Source organism: Acanthopagrus latus, chromosome 23 (genome assembly GCF_904848185.1).
Source record: "Acanthopagrus latus isolate v.2019 chromosome 23, fAcaLat1.1, whole genome shotgun sequence".
NCBI lineage: Eukaryota > Metazoa > Chordata > Actinopteri > Spariformes > Sparidae > Acanthopagrus > Acanthopagrus latus.
Window position 1 is genome coordinate 20133728 of NC_051061.1, and position 17057 is coordinate 20150784.

General features: G+C 44.9%; 1 protein-coding gene across 1 annotated transcript in view; it reads right to left on the reverse strand.

Annotated features, from left to right (window-relative positions):
• The window catches only part of pde4a (phosphodiesterase 4A, cAMP-specific), a 47443-nt gene extending 41947 nt beyond the window's left edge, over positions 1–5496 (reverse strand). The window contains exon 1 of the mRNA XM_037089556.1: positions 4219–5496. Within this exon, the coding sequence (XP_036945451.1) occupies positions 4219–4514 (296 nt within the window). The 5' untranslated portion in view covers positions 4515–5496. The remainder of the gene's footprint in view (positions 1–4218) is intronic.
• Between the last annotated feature and the right edge of the window lie 11561 nt (positions 5497–17057).

The window sequence follows — 17057 nt, forward strand, 5'->3', positions numbered from 1 at the left end:
CGATCCGTGCCCAACCAATCACAGACCAATTACTTTTTCAACTCTACAGAAGCAGTCACTTCATTTTCCTCGTCCAATACCATTTTTACAAGAATAGTGCATCTGTGTGGGTGTTTTAAAACACACAAAAAATGAGGCGATGGACTCCTTTCTTAACACCAGTAGACGAGTTTGCCTTTATGTTCTGTCCTTGTTTGTGATGTTCGACGTCACAAACGAGCAACAGAGTGGATGCAGATGTTACAGTGGTTACTCTTGTTTTTTTCTCACTTCAGGGATTCTTTCAAACTCAACACTGACTGAATGATGTTCAAGTGCTGCTTGAACGTGTTGTGTTTCCATCACTTCCATCTAGAGCTGGAGCCACGACGGCTGCAGAGTTATGTGACCCATGAATAAACACTGATTACACCTTTTCCCACCGGAGGCAGAGGCCAGATGTTACTGGGTGTCATTGTGTTTTGTGTTCCACTCTGAAAGGGTTTCAGGAAATATTTTTCATAGCATATATATATAGTCAATAGGTGATTTCAGCTGATGGGACATGGCTCCAGCAACGATAACAGCAGGTCGCAATTACCATCGCAACTAAAACTATCAAGTATTAGTTACAGAAACATGGATAGAAAGTGGAAAAGCTTACGGCAGGTGATGCAGAGAAGGTGCGCCAACAAAGAAAAGGACTTTACTGTCTGACATCGCAACGTGTGCTAAGATAACAGATTAGCTGTCTGCCGGTGAGGCTGAGGACAGCCGAGAGGAGCAGGAGTGTCACGACGGAGCAGCTGATTTGTCATGCTAGCATGCTACGTGCTGTGAACTAGCTGAATGAAGAAGCACCGATTCGCTGGATGTGCTGATCTGGAGAACTGTGCAGTGCTGCAGTTTAGTAAGAATGGTTGAAGGGCAAAGATGACGTTGGTTATTTTACATATGAAACATTTAGAGTTACCTAGAGAAAAGCATGGCCGCTGGAAAAACAAGCTCCTTATCAAGATATATTTATATATTATTTATATATATATTTGCACTGTACACTTAAGTCTTACATCTGCATGTCTCACGTTAGATGAGCCAGAAAATGGCGTGACAGAAAAACTTAGTAAGTAATTAAGTGAATCAAAATGTCTTTATGAACCTCAGGGCTTCAGTGCTGTCATCCCGCTGCATGTTTGACCTTTACCGAGGTTTAACTAGTCCGTGCTAAAGTGTTTGTAAATGTTTTTAGAAAGATATTCATTAACTTTGACTGTGAATTGGTCAAACAAACTTGTAAACTTGTAATACTTTTCTTCTGAACTACTCATCAACTCTTTTTCCCATTATAGCTTGTAAAGTATATAACATTTGATGGGCAGCCCTGCAATAGAAGTGATTTGTATACCACTCACTCACTCTACGGGTGAATTTGGCTCTGAACAAGAAAGGGAAATGATGGAGGGGGAGGGAGCAGGAAGCGGCGCAGATCCAATTAAAGGTGCGCTGTCGGATGTTATTGTGACTGTGAGGTAAATTAGTTTTAAGCAGGATTTAAGTCAAATTAGGTGTCAGATGATCATTATGTTAATTTACCTGCTTTACACACAAGCACGGGGAGGAACACCTTGGAAAATGAGTTTCTTCGTTTTACATATTTACCTGACAAAAATAATACAAATGACCAGTTTTGGGTTTTTTTTTAATTAATGATTCACTGATCGCCAAACGTGACGTGTCAGTTTGGGTTTGGTGGATTTAACTGAGGGCACTTGAGAGCAAATTCTTGGCTGCTTTTCGTTGCCAGTCCGTCCCTGAAGCCAGATCAAGGGGCCTAACTCCTAGTTCTCGCCTGTCTGTTTCCATCTCAGCCTATACTGAAATGATATTCCCAGACATTGAGTGAATATTCATGTAAATAAAAGCACTCAGAGCGGCAGATGTGCACGCAGCCGCCGTCTATAGGCCAGACTCTACGCACGTTGGCCTTGAGCTAAAAACGCAGAGCAGCTCGATCCACTTTAGATGCTCATAAATCCAGCGTGGAGACGAAGCATCCTTTACTCGGACATAAGTAAAGAGGCCAGAATATACAGTCGCTCTAATATGTGCGAAGAATGAAAATAATATCAACATGACGGAAATCCCTCTGGCCTCCCACTGATATGAAAACAGATAAAACAAGGCCTGCTGCAGTCCAAGCAGGCTACAGGTCAGACGCTAACCTGTGCACAGCCCACTCACAAATACCTCCACACACACACACACACACACACATCGTGCACGCCACATTTCACCACTACTCATGACACACAACATTTATCTACCAGCCTCCATTCCTCTGTGCACCCTCCTTCCTGACCAGTGTGTAGTACAAACACCCACAGACAGTACACATCACCTCATGGATTTGCTGAGGCACACAAACACACACACACACACACACACACACACACACAGTTGGAGCCAGCTTGGTGTGCTCTCAGAACTGAGCTTGGCGGAATCAAATTATCTCTCTCTCTCTCTCTCTCTCTCTCTCTCTCTCTCTCTCTCTCTCTCTCTGCCCTCTCATGGTTTACCGCCCACAGAAGGAGAAGGGCAGGCAGAGCCAGTCCCACTGCTCCAAAGATTGGACTGCCTGGGAGCGTGTCCCGAGGACTAAAATACAAATCAGTCCTTCCTCCAGTCAACTGGAGTTGGCCCTTCTCCCAGGGGCCTGCCGCGGAGGCCGTCTGTGGCATTAAAAAAAAAAAAAAAAAAAAAAAAATGGAAGAAAGAAAACAAATAATAACAGGAGTAGAAAATGAAAATACAGGAACCCCAGCAGTCCCCTGGAGACCCACACACGCTCAGGGATGTGTTATTAGTCTGATAATCACCCTGTTTAGTGTGAAAGGAGCACATTTGGGCTTCACCGGTGACTGGGAGGAAGTGAGGGGTATAATAAGGGAGTCAGAAACAGTCCAGTGTGTAAACTCTTCCACTTGCAGGAACATTGCAGGTCACACAGAGGACAGAGTGAAGAGGGAGCGACCTGGGAAACCTGCATCTATAACCTGACTGTCTCTCTCTGACAGGCTCTCCCAGAGACGGGGATGCCCCCCCCCCCCTTTGTTTTTTTTTTTTTACAATCGTGAACATCAACTCAAGTGAGCCCAACTGAACAGTCGGTATAATATGATGGGAACGCTGCTGTGTGACACTAAAAAACAACCAGGTGCTGCATTCAGGTTCCTCTGATGAGGACAAATGGAGGAGTTGTTGTGTAAGAACAAAGTAATCGTATCACAATCCTACCTTCCATGACTCACTTAATAAAATGCTTTTAATTTAATCAGCCTGATTAACATGCATTGTGTAATTTGATTGAACCACTGGAAGAGTTGTTAGCTGGTGGAGTTTTAAGCGTCGCTGAGATTCTGCTGCGTTTGTTTCCGGCCTCGCTCACTGTCCTCTTCCTAATGCGGCGGCTTTTAAACTGTCACATCTGATCAGGGGGCAGCTGCCGTGCCAAGTGGGTGCTGTTGGAGACCATGTGTGTGTGTGTGTGTGTGTGTGTGTGTGGCTCTCCAGTGAAACAAGTTCATAACTTTGTCACATCTAATTCAAAGGCCAAGGCTGGAGAGGTGTGTTCTGACCTTGTCCACCACACTTACAGCACAGGGGGTCAGAGGTCAGGGTCCTTTGAGTTAGGGACCCACTACAGGGCACTCGGGCAGGATGCATCCTAGAACACAGGGAGTTTTAACTTTTGGTCCTCCGCCCACTGGGCCTCAAACCCAACCTCTGCAAACAAGCTGATAAAAGCCTGGCCTGGAGTGCGCATGATGGCGATATCTCGGTGCTGCACGCTCGAACGCACCCACTAGACCTTTGGTGCCATTAAACCGACGGTGCCTCACTGGAACATGTGGACGCTCTTAAAAATGTTACTGGTATTTACAGATGCTGCTGCTGCGTTTCGAGTGGGCGGGCTGGTGTGCGCTTCATACCCATCTGACACAGTCTATCCAAAGACGCATAACGCATCAGCACCGAAAAAACCCACGCGTCCCGCCTCCCGATAGAAACCACTTCATATCAGTTAACCCTTAAGGCACACTGCGTTATTACGCACTCATTAAAATGCAGCCCCCCCCCCATCATCCTCCGCCTCCTCCTCCCCACGTTTACGCATATGCCTTGTGGGCTGTCATGGGCTATTATTGGGATGTTTGGAATGCACTCCCTTCTCTCGCCTACCGTTTATTCCCGACACAATTTCCGATGGACGTGTTTGTGGTCCCGTGGAAGGAGGATGGCCAAGACATCCGAGACTTTTTCAGTCCTGGTCGGTCGCTCGTATCCACGGCGTCGGAGCGCTCCATGTGCCGGTGGTGATGCCGGTCGGTGTCGGAGTAGCCCCGGTGTTTGATTTTGATCGGGGTCCGGGGCTGCCTCCAAAGATGCTGCGGCGGCTTCAGAGTCGCCTGTCCTTCCCGGGGAACCGGGAGCGACAGGGACAGGCTCTTCTTCGAGCATGGTGGTGGTTCCATCATAGTGCAAAAAAATCAAATTCAAGATCCCCTTTGAACTTATTGATTAAATAATATGGCTGTTTTCTTTTATTCCAAGCACAAAACAAAACGTCTCATGTCCCTCTCTGCCACTTGATCTCTGAGCGAACAAATCAAAGTGACCAAGTCCAGCACAGCCCCGATCTGAATCTCCTCTTCTGAATAACATCAAAAACTGTCACAGTGGTGATCTGACAAGTCGTCCAAAAATCATTAATCTCATTGTTTTCAGTGGTGATCAGTTTGAGTTCAGCCCAGAATCTCCGCACTGCCGCGATCCTCACCAGTCCTGTCTTTTGGTGATGAGACACCGGTCCTGCTGCTTCCCCTGAAGTTTGACGCCTCGTCGCCCATGGCGCACAACCGGATGACTGTATTTATTTTAGAGAATTTATTGCTTTTTATCAGCCACTTATTGCAGAGGCACACAGATCGCCGGCGCTGGCTTCAGTGTCTGTCTGTGTGTGCGCGGTGTGTGCTATTATTGCTGCCTGTATGTCTCTCAGCTGAGCTGAAATTTCCAAGCAATTTCCATAAAAGTACTCAGTCTGTCACGGTTCATGTGGAGCTACGGCGTCTCTGCGCGCACATACAACGCAGAAGTCTCCAGTAATCCCTCCATGGAGATGTTGGAGCCAATAATTTTCAGTTCGATATTAAATTGGACTCAGTAAGCATCCCTTCTCAATAAATCAGGATGGTGTGAAGAATGGCTGGACATGTCCCAAAAAAAAACAAACAAACAAAAAAAAGAGGAAGAAAAAAAAACACATGCGATCCTCTTTGTCCTTTGCTGTCCACAGTCTCTTCTTCTTCAGGTTTGGTTTTGTCAGAAGCATCATAAAAGGACACAAATGGATAATTGCGGAGGTTCACTCATCCTGTTCAGTGCGGGCCATTATCTTCTTCCCATCCTCATATTTACTGGAGTTCGACGACAAACATTGGCTCCACCACAGCGCGCTCCCTCTCTCTCTCTCTCTCCCTCTCTCTCTCCCTCCCTCCCTCTCTCTCTCTCTCTCTCTCTCTCTCTCTCTCCCTCCCTCTCTCTCTCTCTCTCTCCCTCCTTCAGTCTCTCTCACTCTCTCTCTCTCTCTCTCTCTCTCCCTCCCTCCCTCTCTCTCTCTCTCTCTCTCTCTCTCTCTCTCTCCCTCCCTCTCTCTCTCTCTCTCTCCCTCCTTCAGTCTCTCTCACTCTCTCTCTCTCTCTCTCTCTCTCTCTCCCTCCCTCAGTCTCTCTCCCTCTCTCTCTCTCTCTCTCCCTCTCTCTCTCTCTCTCTGTCTCGCTCCCTCAGTCTCTTTCTCTCTCCCTCGCTCCCTCTCTCTCTCTCTCTCACCCCTCCTTAGTCTCTCCCTCTCTCTCTCTCTCCCCCCTATAAGTCTCTCTCTCTCTCTGCCACTCTCTCCTCCCTCTCTCTCCCCCCCCAGGTCTCTCTCTCTCTCTCTCTCTCTCTCTCTCCTCCCTCTCTCTGACACTCTCTCCTCCCTCTCTCTCCCTCTCTCTCTCTCTCCTCCCTCTCTCTGACACTCTCTCCTCCCTCTCTCTCCCTCTCTCTCTCTCCTCCCTCTCTCTGACACTCTCTCCTCCCTCTCTCTCCTCCCTCTCTCTCTCTCTCTCTCTCTGCCACTCTCTCCTCCCTCTCTCTCCCCCAGCATGTCCACTCTCTCTATATGGTGGCTGGGTGGTTGTTCTCCTCAGTGATTTGTCAGCACTGGAGGGTTTGGAACCTTTCATGCGCTCATCCATTATGTCTTGCCCCTCGTGCGTGCCTGCGTGCGCTCACTGCGCATTTCCTTGACAGAAAACAAACACAACCAATTGCTCAAATGATGTCAGCTCGGGAAAAGAGGCTTACACGATCAGACGTGGCATGTTAAAATGCCACTGTGTATCATTTTACCTATTTGTCGCTGACAGTTGTCACTTTGGCTCATGGGATCCCAGCTTGAGGAGCACATGCCGGCCCCCCTGCGGTGAGACCTTCAGGCCTCCCCGCAATCCTGCATCCGGCATCCTTAGATGAGGAACAAAAGTAAAAACTCTCCTGTTGCTTCAGGAGCACTCACATTGTTGGGCAAAAGGTCTTATTCCCATCAGGGCCACCGCAGCTAATGGTGCTGTGAAACACTTTGGGCGACAGCGTCCGACTGATGACATTCATGACACCGTGCTGACTTCTGTCGGTCTGAGATCAATACTGGAGCCCGAGCGATACTTGATATTTCGTGGCGATGCTGATGCCTATATTAGGATCTTTTCTTGTCACAATAAGTGCTATTGTCTAAAATGGCATCAGTGCACTAAAACAATAAGCCTCACTTGGATTTTAGTGATCATAAATTATCTCAGGCATCTTTTCTTGCTTTGTGTTATGTCAAGTTTCATATTGGCGCAAAATCGTCTGAGCGTATCGGCCGACCCGGCTAATCAATACCTGCCTCAGCACTTAGGTAGGTCTTACATGATCTGCAGTGCGTTATCAATGATGCAAAATCCAATTTGACTTTGGGAGAGGGAGATATCATTATCATGAGATCTGGTATGTGCAAAAAAAAAAATCTTGCAGTGACTTGAAATATACACACAACAATGTAACTTTGACAAAAATAAGGGCAGACATCAAGTCAAGTCAAGTCAGTTTTGTTTATAAAGCCAGAAAATCACAGAACGCGACGCCTCGGGGGGCTTTTCAGTCTGTACAGTGTTCGACACCCTCCGTCCTCAGCGCCAGCCGGGAAAAACGCTCTCCTTAAAAACCTCTGAAGTCAAATGCTCCGTGTCACTCTGATGATGATTTAACAAGCAAGACTCAAGATCAAGTTGATTTATGTTCCATTTTAACTTGAATGGGAATTTCTGTTTGGTAAACAGGCGAGAAACGTGGACCGCTATGATCTTTTGACTGCTGTTTAATTCTGCATGTCACTTGCTTTCCCAAATATACAGTCTGTGGGTTTTGTTTTTCAAAATTTTTTGATGTTTTATTTTTTTTTGACAGCATTTAAACCAAACTGTAAAAAAAAACAAAAAAAAACAAAACAGAGTTGTTTGTGAATTCTTGCAATTAAATCAGGCTCCATGTTGATTATAGATGTCAAACACCGGAGTCAAGCTGTAATCAGGGTGCAGCTGAGGTCTAGACGGTGTTTATTTCACTGAGGTGCTCCGCCGGTGTCAGCAGATGTGTCAGCCTTTTTTTTTTTTGTCCTCAGTGCAGAGCAGCGTTGTAAAATGTGGCCAAAAGTCAAAACTTGAGTAACAGTAAAGATAAAATATTTAGTGAAAGGGAAAGTCAGCAAGATTCCACAAAAACTACTGAACATATCTCCACAAAACTCAGACGGAGGACGGGTCTCTGCGCAGGACAGACCCAGTCAGCTTTCGGTGTGGATCCGGGTGAAGGGACGGATCCAGGATTTTATTTGTTAGTTTCCTAAATGCATTGATCTAAATAAAATCAGGTGTATTTGGGTGGCAGAAAGTAAAACTGTTGGGTCTTGGCGGAGGTATGCGCTCTGCTGAGTGCCTTTCTGGTTTAAAATGTGCTTCTCTGGCTTTGATACAGCATGCAGAAGGAAAAAATACAAGATTTGCCTGCGAAATGTAGTGGAAGTATAAAGTAGCAGTACTTTAAAACTGCACAGTGCTTGAGTAAATGTGCTTAGTTACATTCCATCAAAGCAGCTGGTTATGGCCGGCCTGTGTGAGCGTGCCATGTTTCCTCCTGAAGCATCAGCCCCTTTAGATGGAAAGTAATTTCTAATAAGATGGACGAGGTTCAGGTTTCTCTGAAATCCTTCGTGGCGATGAGTTTTGTTTCTCAGATTTGCCTCATGCTCTGTAACAGGATGAAGCACCTGGCTGAAAGTTCAGGGAGACCTGCACAGTCAGCTGCTGGTCCAGGAAGATTAGCACCAAGACATTTTCCAGCGCACCAGGAAGCACCACGCTGGCTGGACTCTTTCTACTGACCTGGAAGATTCCCTAAGAAGAGCTGCAGGAGGCTGCTGGGAGAACAGGACATGTGGGCTGCTCGGCACGTTGGTGACCCTGACACAGATAAACAGCTGGACAACCGGATGTTTGGATGTTCTGTGAACTTCGGAAAGTCGCTGCTGCTGCTGCTTCTTCTCTTCTCTTCTCTTCTTCCCCTGCCAGTGCCGTGTGAACACTCTCTGGAGTGATGCTCTGAATAATACGTGTGCTGGATTTTCACTGAGGGCCTAAAAAGGTTTGACATCAAACCAGAAAGGTGTCTGAGTGCGAACTGAATCAGAGTGGAAGACTCTCCAGACTTCGAGTTAGGCGCTGTGGAGAGTCTTGGTGGAGGTCTGGTACAGTCCCACCCACTGGCTCCATCCGCTGCTGGCTGGCTGATCTGCAGCTCCAGCCTCAGGCTTCACACCTCCGGCGAGTCGAGCTCATTAGCCCGAGGCCACCAGAGACAAGCTGCGGCTGCCCGCTGTGTGTAGCATGCAGGAGCGGTAGAAGAGCTTTACTGGGGAAACACTGGTGCCACTAAGCATTAACTAAGACCACTGTTTCCTTGGGGTCCCCTGAAAGCATCATCCCCAGAGGTGGTGCCTCCACTCAGATGGATTGAAAATGAAGGGAAGAACGTGACCTGAAAGAAATGTTGAAAGACTTCCCGAGACAGAAAGCACACACGTTCTTTACCTTCTCAACTCCCTCAGACGTCAAAATGTGACCTCACGTCCACGCTCACATATCTCATGCTTTTTTTTTAAGGAGAAACAAGTGAATAACCATAAACAGACACTTTGTCTAAACCAACAATTTTGTTTTCTGGTGTGTAATGAGCGGTGTGGTTTTAGACGTTCAGTCTGGTTTCTATCTATTCTGTAATTACTGGCTTTAGAAATAGACTGACACTCAGTCGAGTTGTTTTTCTCTTGTCCGCATGTTTTTTCACTCCTTTCTGCCTCAGCCTAAATTAAATTCTTATTTTATGCTGTGTTTGTATCCGGTTGGCTGTATTCTAACGTCAGCAGGAGAGAGAGAGAAAAAAAAAACATCCTCTATTTTCTGCCTGATGAGTTTGATATGAACAAATATCACTTTGATTTTAAACTTGATGAAGACGTGTAGTACATGACATTAAACACAAAAACACAATCAACTCGGGCTGCAGCTAATGGTTGCTTTCATTACCGATTTTCATGTTTAATTAGGTAATTGTTTAGTCCATAAACTGTCTCTAAAGAGCTGTGAGTTCCCAGAGCTCAACGTGACGTCTCTAAATTGCTTCTTTTGTCCAACCAGCTGTCCAAATTCCAGGGACTCTCCCTGAATTATCATGAATGAGGAACAAAAGCAGAAAATCCCCACATTTGAGAAGCTGGACTGAGCAAAAAAGTAACACTTTTGCTCGAAAAATGACTGAAATGGTTGGCAATTAATTTTCTTTCAAGGCACTCATCAGTTATTGCTCTTGATGATTGGAATGAATGATGTGAAAGAAAATTAACTGTCTGACTGAAGTGACAGAAAAGTCCTCCAAGTATCAACACTGAAGAACTCGGCATCACACGATATTCCACTGCTGACACTGGATCATGAATCCACTGATCTTTGCGGCAGCCAAGATGAATCTTTGTAAATGTTCACAGGTACACACCGCTGCTCGAAATGCTTTCCACAAAACTCTGAGTGATTTAAACTGGTTGGGAGGGTAGAGAGCAGCAGCAGCAGCAGCACTCTGACTGGAGCTGAGATGCAGGAGCTCCGGCACGTACAGAAGCACTGCAGCATCTCAGGCACAACAGAAAAGCATTAATCATGTTGTCGTCGTGTCTTTAAAAGCCGGTTCAGGCCTAATTTTAGACGTGTTTTCTCAGCTGAATGAAAAAAAGGTAATTGAACTCGCTTTTCTGCTGGTTGCATTCATTTAAAAAAAAAAAAATGTTTTAAATTGGCAAGCTGAAAATGTCAAGTCGTGGAGGGTCTTTGTGTAGCTCATTTATTCCAGGAGTGGAAGAGTCCTGATGTTGATGTGTGTGTCTGATGTACGCTCCAGCATGTCTTGTTTCGATAGCTCCGAGGAATATCTCAGGATGTCTCAGACAGCGCAGGTCGAACAGAATCAGAAACCTAAACTGTGGGCTTCTTTACAGCAGGAAATATCGGGAATGTCAAACTGAATTACGCACGCTGTTTCAGCTGCCGGTGTTTCTGCAGAAAACCACACATCACCTGTCACATTTGCATAAAATCTACAACCTACAGAGCTGAAAAATGAAAGGAATATGTTTTTTTCCTGTTGACCTTGAGACACGTGACGACTCTGTTGGCTTCAGGCGCTCAGTACACACGTGTCTTTAGCTTCATAGTCTGGATGTCGTTTATAGATAAAGTGTGCCGTTATTGTCTTCTTACTTTACTTTTCTGCTACAGCAAACAATACATCTGCAATTGGATTTCAACTTTAAATTATATATTTTCTCCCAGGGCAGCTGTATGAACGTACACTCAATACTGTCTCCTTGAGAGAAAATTGTCAGTTGTCGTAGACGGCCTCAGATAATGAAAAAGCTAGATGCAGAAATAATATGTGGAAATTACCTACTATTCGAACAAATAGTGTACAGTTTAAAAGCTGTCTGGGGTTCAGAGAGAGTTCAGAAAACCCCTTAAAGAGCTCCTGTTTTTTCATCAGGATCACACATTAGAGTATTCTTTCTCTGGGAAACAACGGGCGTTTAAAAGAAAACCATGAATTTTCAATCGAGCAGAATTGCTCTGTGAGGAATCGCTCTCTGAAGGGCAATTTCAGCACAATTAAACATATGATTCAGGAGCTTCATCACAATGCAAAAAAGCACACAAAGACTCCAGGAATCAGTTTTGTTTTTTGTTTTTTTGTTTGTTTTTTTTAATTCTTGCAACCAACAAAAGACGCTTTCTTTCACTCAGTCTCTAAAAAAACCCTGACCAAACATGAAGGGAAAAGTGCCCACACATAGTAGTGCTGTGTTCTGATTTTATAAAATGCCCAGGCTTTTGGTTACACGACCTTCATCTGCACAAAAACCTTGACCAAAGAAGGGAAAAATCAGAAACCGCACAGAGCATGGGAAAAAAAGAATAGTTTTAGTGGAATGCAGACACGTTTTTATCAGATATTTCCATAACATCATTTTAAAACAACATCAGATGAAGCTGGGAGGGAAATTAAATGTTGAGATGATATTTTTCTGTCCGAAGGATTCCTTCTTTTATATTCCCAAAATAAGAAGAAGGTAATAAAAGGGGGTTGTGGTGAGGGATGATGAGATGACCATGGACCACAGGGCGGTCTGGAGCGCTGCATTGTGGTGTGGGGAAAATAAAAGTTCCCCTTGCTTGAGTCAGCGGCACACTTCATTTCATGACCGTCTGATTTATTATGAGCAACCTCAGCAAATGGCTCTCCACGTTATGCATTCATATCGTGAGGAATAATTGAAATGCCAAGCAGTCTGACTTGCTCAGTATGTGTGGATGAGATGGCTGGCTGTGGAAAAGTACCGCGTGTAATTCATTCCTGCCACTTTGATGATATTGCCGGTTGGTAGGAGTGTGTGCGGCGAAGAGTGTGTTTACAAATTCAGCTTAGATTCAAGTTGCGCAGCAAACAGCCCGTCGCAGACGCCAGTGAACCCTGCGTGTCCGACAGAAAGACCATCAGCAGCCCGTCTGGCCTCTGGCCCACACTCAGGCTGCACATGGGCCACCAGGGAATTCTGGGAAATGGATCCACTCTCTGCCCGCGCAAGGCCAAGAAGTAGTAATCCACACCTCTTTCCTGACAGTGAGCAATAAGTGTGTGTGTCTGTGTGTGTGTTGACACTGAGGGTGTGTGTGTGTGCGTGCGTGCGTGTGTGTGTGTGTGTGTGTGTGTGTGTGTGTGTGTGTGTGTGCGTGCGTGAGTGTGTGTGTGTGTGTGTGTGTGTGTGTGTGTGTGTGTGTGTGTGTGTGTGTGTGTGCGTGCGTGTGTGTGTGTGAGATATAGGCATGTTCAGACACTGTTGAGCTGCAGTAATATGTAACAGTGTCTCAGCGGGCTATCAGGTCATTTATATGAAGTGTTGAAAGGATTCCTGAAATAACTTGAGTTTGTCTTTTTTTTTTGCTCTGTGGAGGTGCAGCAGGTGGGGGCGGACTGTCCTTCTGTCCACGCTGCGTGCATGTGTGTGTAAACACTCGCACACACTCATGCTGATTCAAAGCTGAGATGTTTGAGCGGCGCTGCAGAAAAAAAAAACCTCCACACGGTGAGCAACATTCAGAAGTGACTCCGGGACGAGCTCACAAGCAGCCGCCGCTCGCCAACTTACTTTCACCAACGTACGCTGTATTGCTGAAAGTATTCGCTTAGCTAATACAGCTGGAATAACAGCTTCAACTCTTCTGGGAAGGATTTCCACAAGGTTTAGGAGTGTGTTTATGGGAATTTTTGACCATTCTTCCAGGCTCACAGTCTCCCCTTTAATTCATCCCAAAGGTGTCCTATCAGGTGTGCAGGCCCGTCAAGTTCATCCACACCAAACTCTCTCATCCACGTCTTTATGGACCTTTCTTTGTGCACTGGTGCACAGTCATGCTGGAACAGGAAGTGGCCATCGCCAAACTGTTCCCACAAAGTTGGAGCATGGAATTGTCCAACATCTCTTGGGATGCTGAAGCATTCGGAGTTCTTTTCACTGGAACGAAGGGGCCAAGCCCAGCTGCTGAAAAACAACCCAACATTATCCCCCCTTCACCAAACGTTACACTTGGCACAGTGCAGTCAGACAAGTACTGTTCTCCAGCAGTCTCATCCATCAGATTGCCATATGGAGAAACACGATTCATCACTCCAGAGAACGCGTCTCCACTGCTGTAGAGTCCAGTAGTGGCGTGCTTTACACCACTGCATCCAACACTTTGCATTGCACTTGCTGATGTATGGCTTGGATGCAGCTGCTCAGCCATGGAAACCCATTTCATGACGCTCTCTACTCACTGTTCTTGAGCTAATCTGAAGGCCACGTGAAGTTTGGAGGTCTGTAGCGACTGACTCTGCAGCGACCTCTGCGCCTCAGCATCCGCTGGCAACGCTCCTTCATTTTACGTGGCCTTCCACTTAGTGGCTGAGTTGCTGTCGTTCCCAGTCACTTCCACTTTCTTATAATACCACTGACAGTTGACTGTGGAATATTTAGGAGCGAGGAAATTTCACTACTGGACTTGTTGCACAGGCAGCATCCTATCACAGAACCACGCTGGAAATCACTGAGCTCCTGAGAGCGACCCATTCTTTTGTAAAAGTTTATAGAAACAGTCTGCATGCCAAGGTGCTGCTTTTATACACCTGTGGCCATGGAGGTGACTGGAACACCTGATTTCAATTAGTTGGATGGGTGAGTTGGCAAAATAGTGTATGTCCTTGTTTTCTCCAAACCAGTCAGATCTCACTGGAAAGCATTTAGTGTTGCATCAGTGGAGTTGTGGGGAGGTTTCACTTCAGGGGCAATGAGACCTCAAATGACGTGATAAATAGATTGAGAGGTTTCAGTAGCACTCTGTATCAAAGTCCTTGTAATGAGCATTAGTGTCCTAATGACATTGTTGAGCTGTAATGGCAAGTGGAGATGGAAATCACAGCGTCTGAACGACCACATTGTTGTTTTTCTGCTTCATACGTGCTCCTGCAAAATGCTCCAGTAGTCACTAGTATGCAACACAGCAACACGTTACAGACCAACAGCATCAGCTGTGCAAATTAAAGGCCTTAAACAATCAATCAGTCATTTTTATAATCTTATCAAGTTTGTATATTCAAATAAATCTTTGCTGATTTAGAAATATGAATTAGAAACATGTATTTTGTTTTACAGCTGGTCATTATCCTGACAGTTCTATTGGTCATGTAGGTAATAAAGCCCTTAAAAGTACTTAATAATAAAAACATTAATTAACATTAACAAGATTATGTAACATGTATTGTTATAAGACATTCATAGGCGCTCATAAGACGCTCGTCAACATTTCATAGTCACCTGATAATGTTAATACAAACCTTATTGAGTTTCTTATAATTGTTCGAATTTAAGTAACTTACCTTTTATTTCATTGTTAAATTTTTCTGAAGCTTTTACAGTTTCTTATCCATTTATTTGCGGTTAAAAAGGCATTTATTAACAGTTAAAGTGGAATTTTTGTAACAGAGCAACAAAGCACGAAAACAACCGTAAGGATTTCAGTTTGACTTAAAAACCCTGATGTCAGTGCTGTGAGAAGGCAGAGTGAAAAAAAAAAAAAAGGCCCGGTCGGTTTCATTCCTTCCTTTCTGACCTGGTAGAAAGAATGTCTGTTTTAAACATCTGTAGCGGGGGGACACTTATGAACGGAGGAACAGACTTTGACAACACTGGCGCGCTCTCCTTCGAGTGAGAGTCCGTCTGTTCGCTCTTGTTTTACCTCCATTTCTATCCCTTTCTATTGCCTCCTCTATCAGTTCACTTTCCCACAGTGGTTCCAGTTGTTCCACCGTCACCTGGGTGGAGTGACCGGGGACAACGATGCCTCTTACTGTTTTTGGTTGCGCAAAGGCAGACGCACTACCTTTGTGCCATCATTTTTGATTTTTCCGGGAGAAAATAATACATTTATAGATGTTGTATTATTAGATAACGTTACTTACAAGGACCTTGATACAGAGTGTTGCTGATTTCAGTAAATTTTGGGTTGATAGCAGGTTCTGATCCTGTGTTTTGAATTTCGATGGCTACACTTGGGTTTATTAACGGTGTGTCTGCGTGACGCCGTGTTGGTGTTTTTCCTAGAGCATCATAATCTATGTTGTTCAAGCACCATTCAATTCAATTTAGAATACCTAATTTGTCCCTTGGGGGCAATTAAAGGAAAGGACCGTGATTTCAACATATGAAAAGATGAAAGGTCTGCGTGTGCAGTAAGCTGTTGTGGCTGAACCGCTGAAGCACAGCACAGCAATCTCTCTGAGTTTCTGTATCCCCTTTGGAATACATTACTGTATATATTAATATCTCAGGTTTCTTTGCAGCTCTCTGTTGCTGTCTGATGCGGTTGAGGCAACAGAAGCATTTGGTTTGGTTTGGAAAAGTATTGGTTGGGTTAAAATGGACCCTTCCTTTCTACCATGTGCATGTCTTTTTTCCAGAGTTGCACGGTTGTTGGTATTTTTTATCTCTTAGGTATAAAGATTGTACCTTTAAAGCCATTTTGTTTTCAAAATAGTAAAGCTTTAACCTTCCTATAGGTGCTTTTGCTATATGCAAAGAGCTCAATGAAAAACTTCAATTCTTAGATTAAGAACAGAGAGAGAGAGAAAAAAAAAAAAACAGAGAAGGGAATGGTCAGAGATAAAGTGTTCTCGCAATAGCTCATAATTCAATAGTGATCGTGTCTTGGCAGAAGAAGAAATAAGAGCTGCACTTCCAGATAAAAGTGTGCTAATGCTCAGGAGGACGACACAGGACAGGGGATATGATTCAGCGGGGCAGAGGAGGACAAGACGTACTTATGGGAGAGATGAGTTTTCGGGGTGTACAGTGAAAAGATTTCGGGACTCTCCGCCTGATAGATCAGAGTAAAAACCAGGTTCGTCTCACTGCTGCAGTCTGGATTACATCAGCGAGCTGGAGATGTTTAGTAAATATTCAAGACTGGATGCACCTCCAGCCAGAAAACAGCTCTGGCTGCACAGCTTACAAGGAAACATTTGGTTTGTTGTTGAGAGCATCAGAGCAGCAACACTGCTTTTTATTTCCCACCAACAGATATTGTTATCTCACTCTGCGGAGCCACAGTGATATACAGTTACACGGAGGATTGACTGGAAAAGATGAAAATGAAGACTGCAACAATACCCAAGCTTATTTCAGGGGGGATAAGGGGACATGTTCTGGCTTGGAATTTAAATCCCTGCTATAATATAATCTTGTTTGGGCGCATAAGCAGGGGCAGCGTTCAAGCTCAGCGGCTTCCCCGTCCTGTGAATTAAGCGAAAGGCAGACTGGTGGATTTCTCCCGGGCTAGCGAGATGTGCTACTGTTTTATAGACTGTTTGTCACTGGGGGGAGTGGGCTGCTTTCTATGACTAATCCTGCTATAAACAGCTCTTGTCACATTCCCTATTTGGTTCCACTTTGCTGCTCATATACTGAATTAAAGCTGTAATAAATCATCGCACACGTGAATTTAGCGTGTTTTACACGTAGATGTAGGTGAATCTGTATATTTAAACGCACTCGTTTCTATTCTACACACACGAGAGGCACAGTTTTAGTTCCACAGCAGACGCAAACGGACAGAAAATAGAACTTTTTCTTCATTTATGTGGTTCGAATTTGTGATAAATGATGCTGCAGTGATCCATCTTCAAAGCTCTTCCTCCTTCCGTCTCCGTATTTGGGAGGAAAAAAAAAATCGCAGGTTTCAGCAGCATTCACCAGCAACTGTGCAGGGTGACTGTGTGGGTGGGAATATGAAAGGCAGAAATCT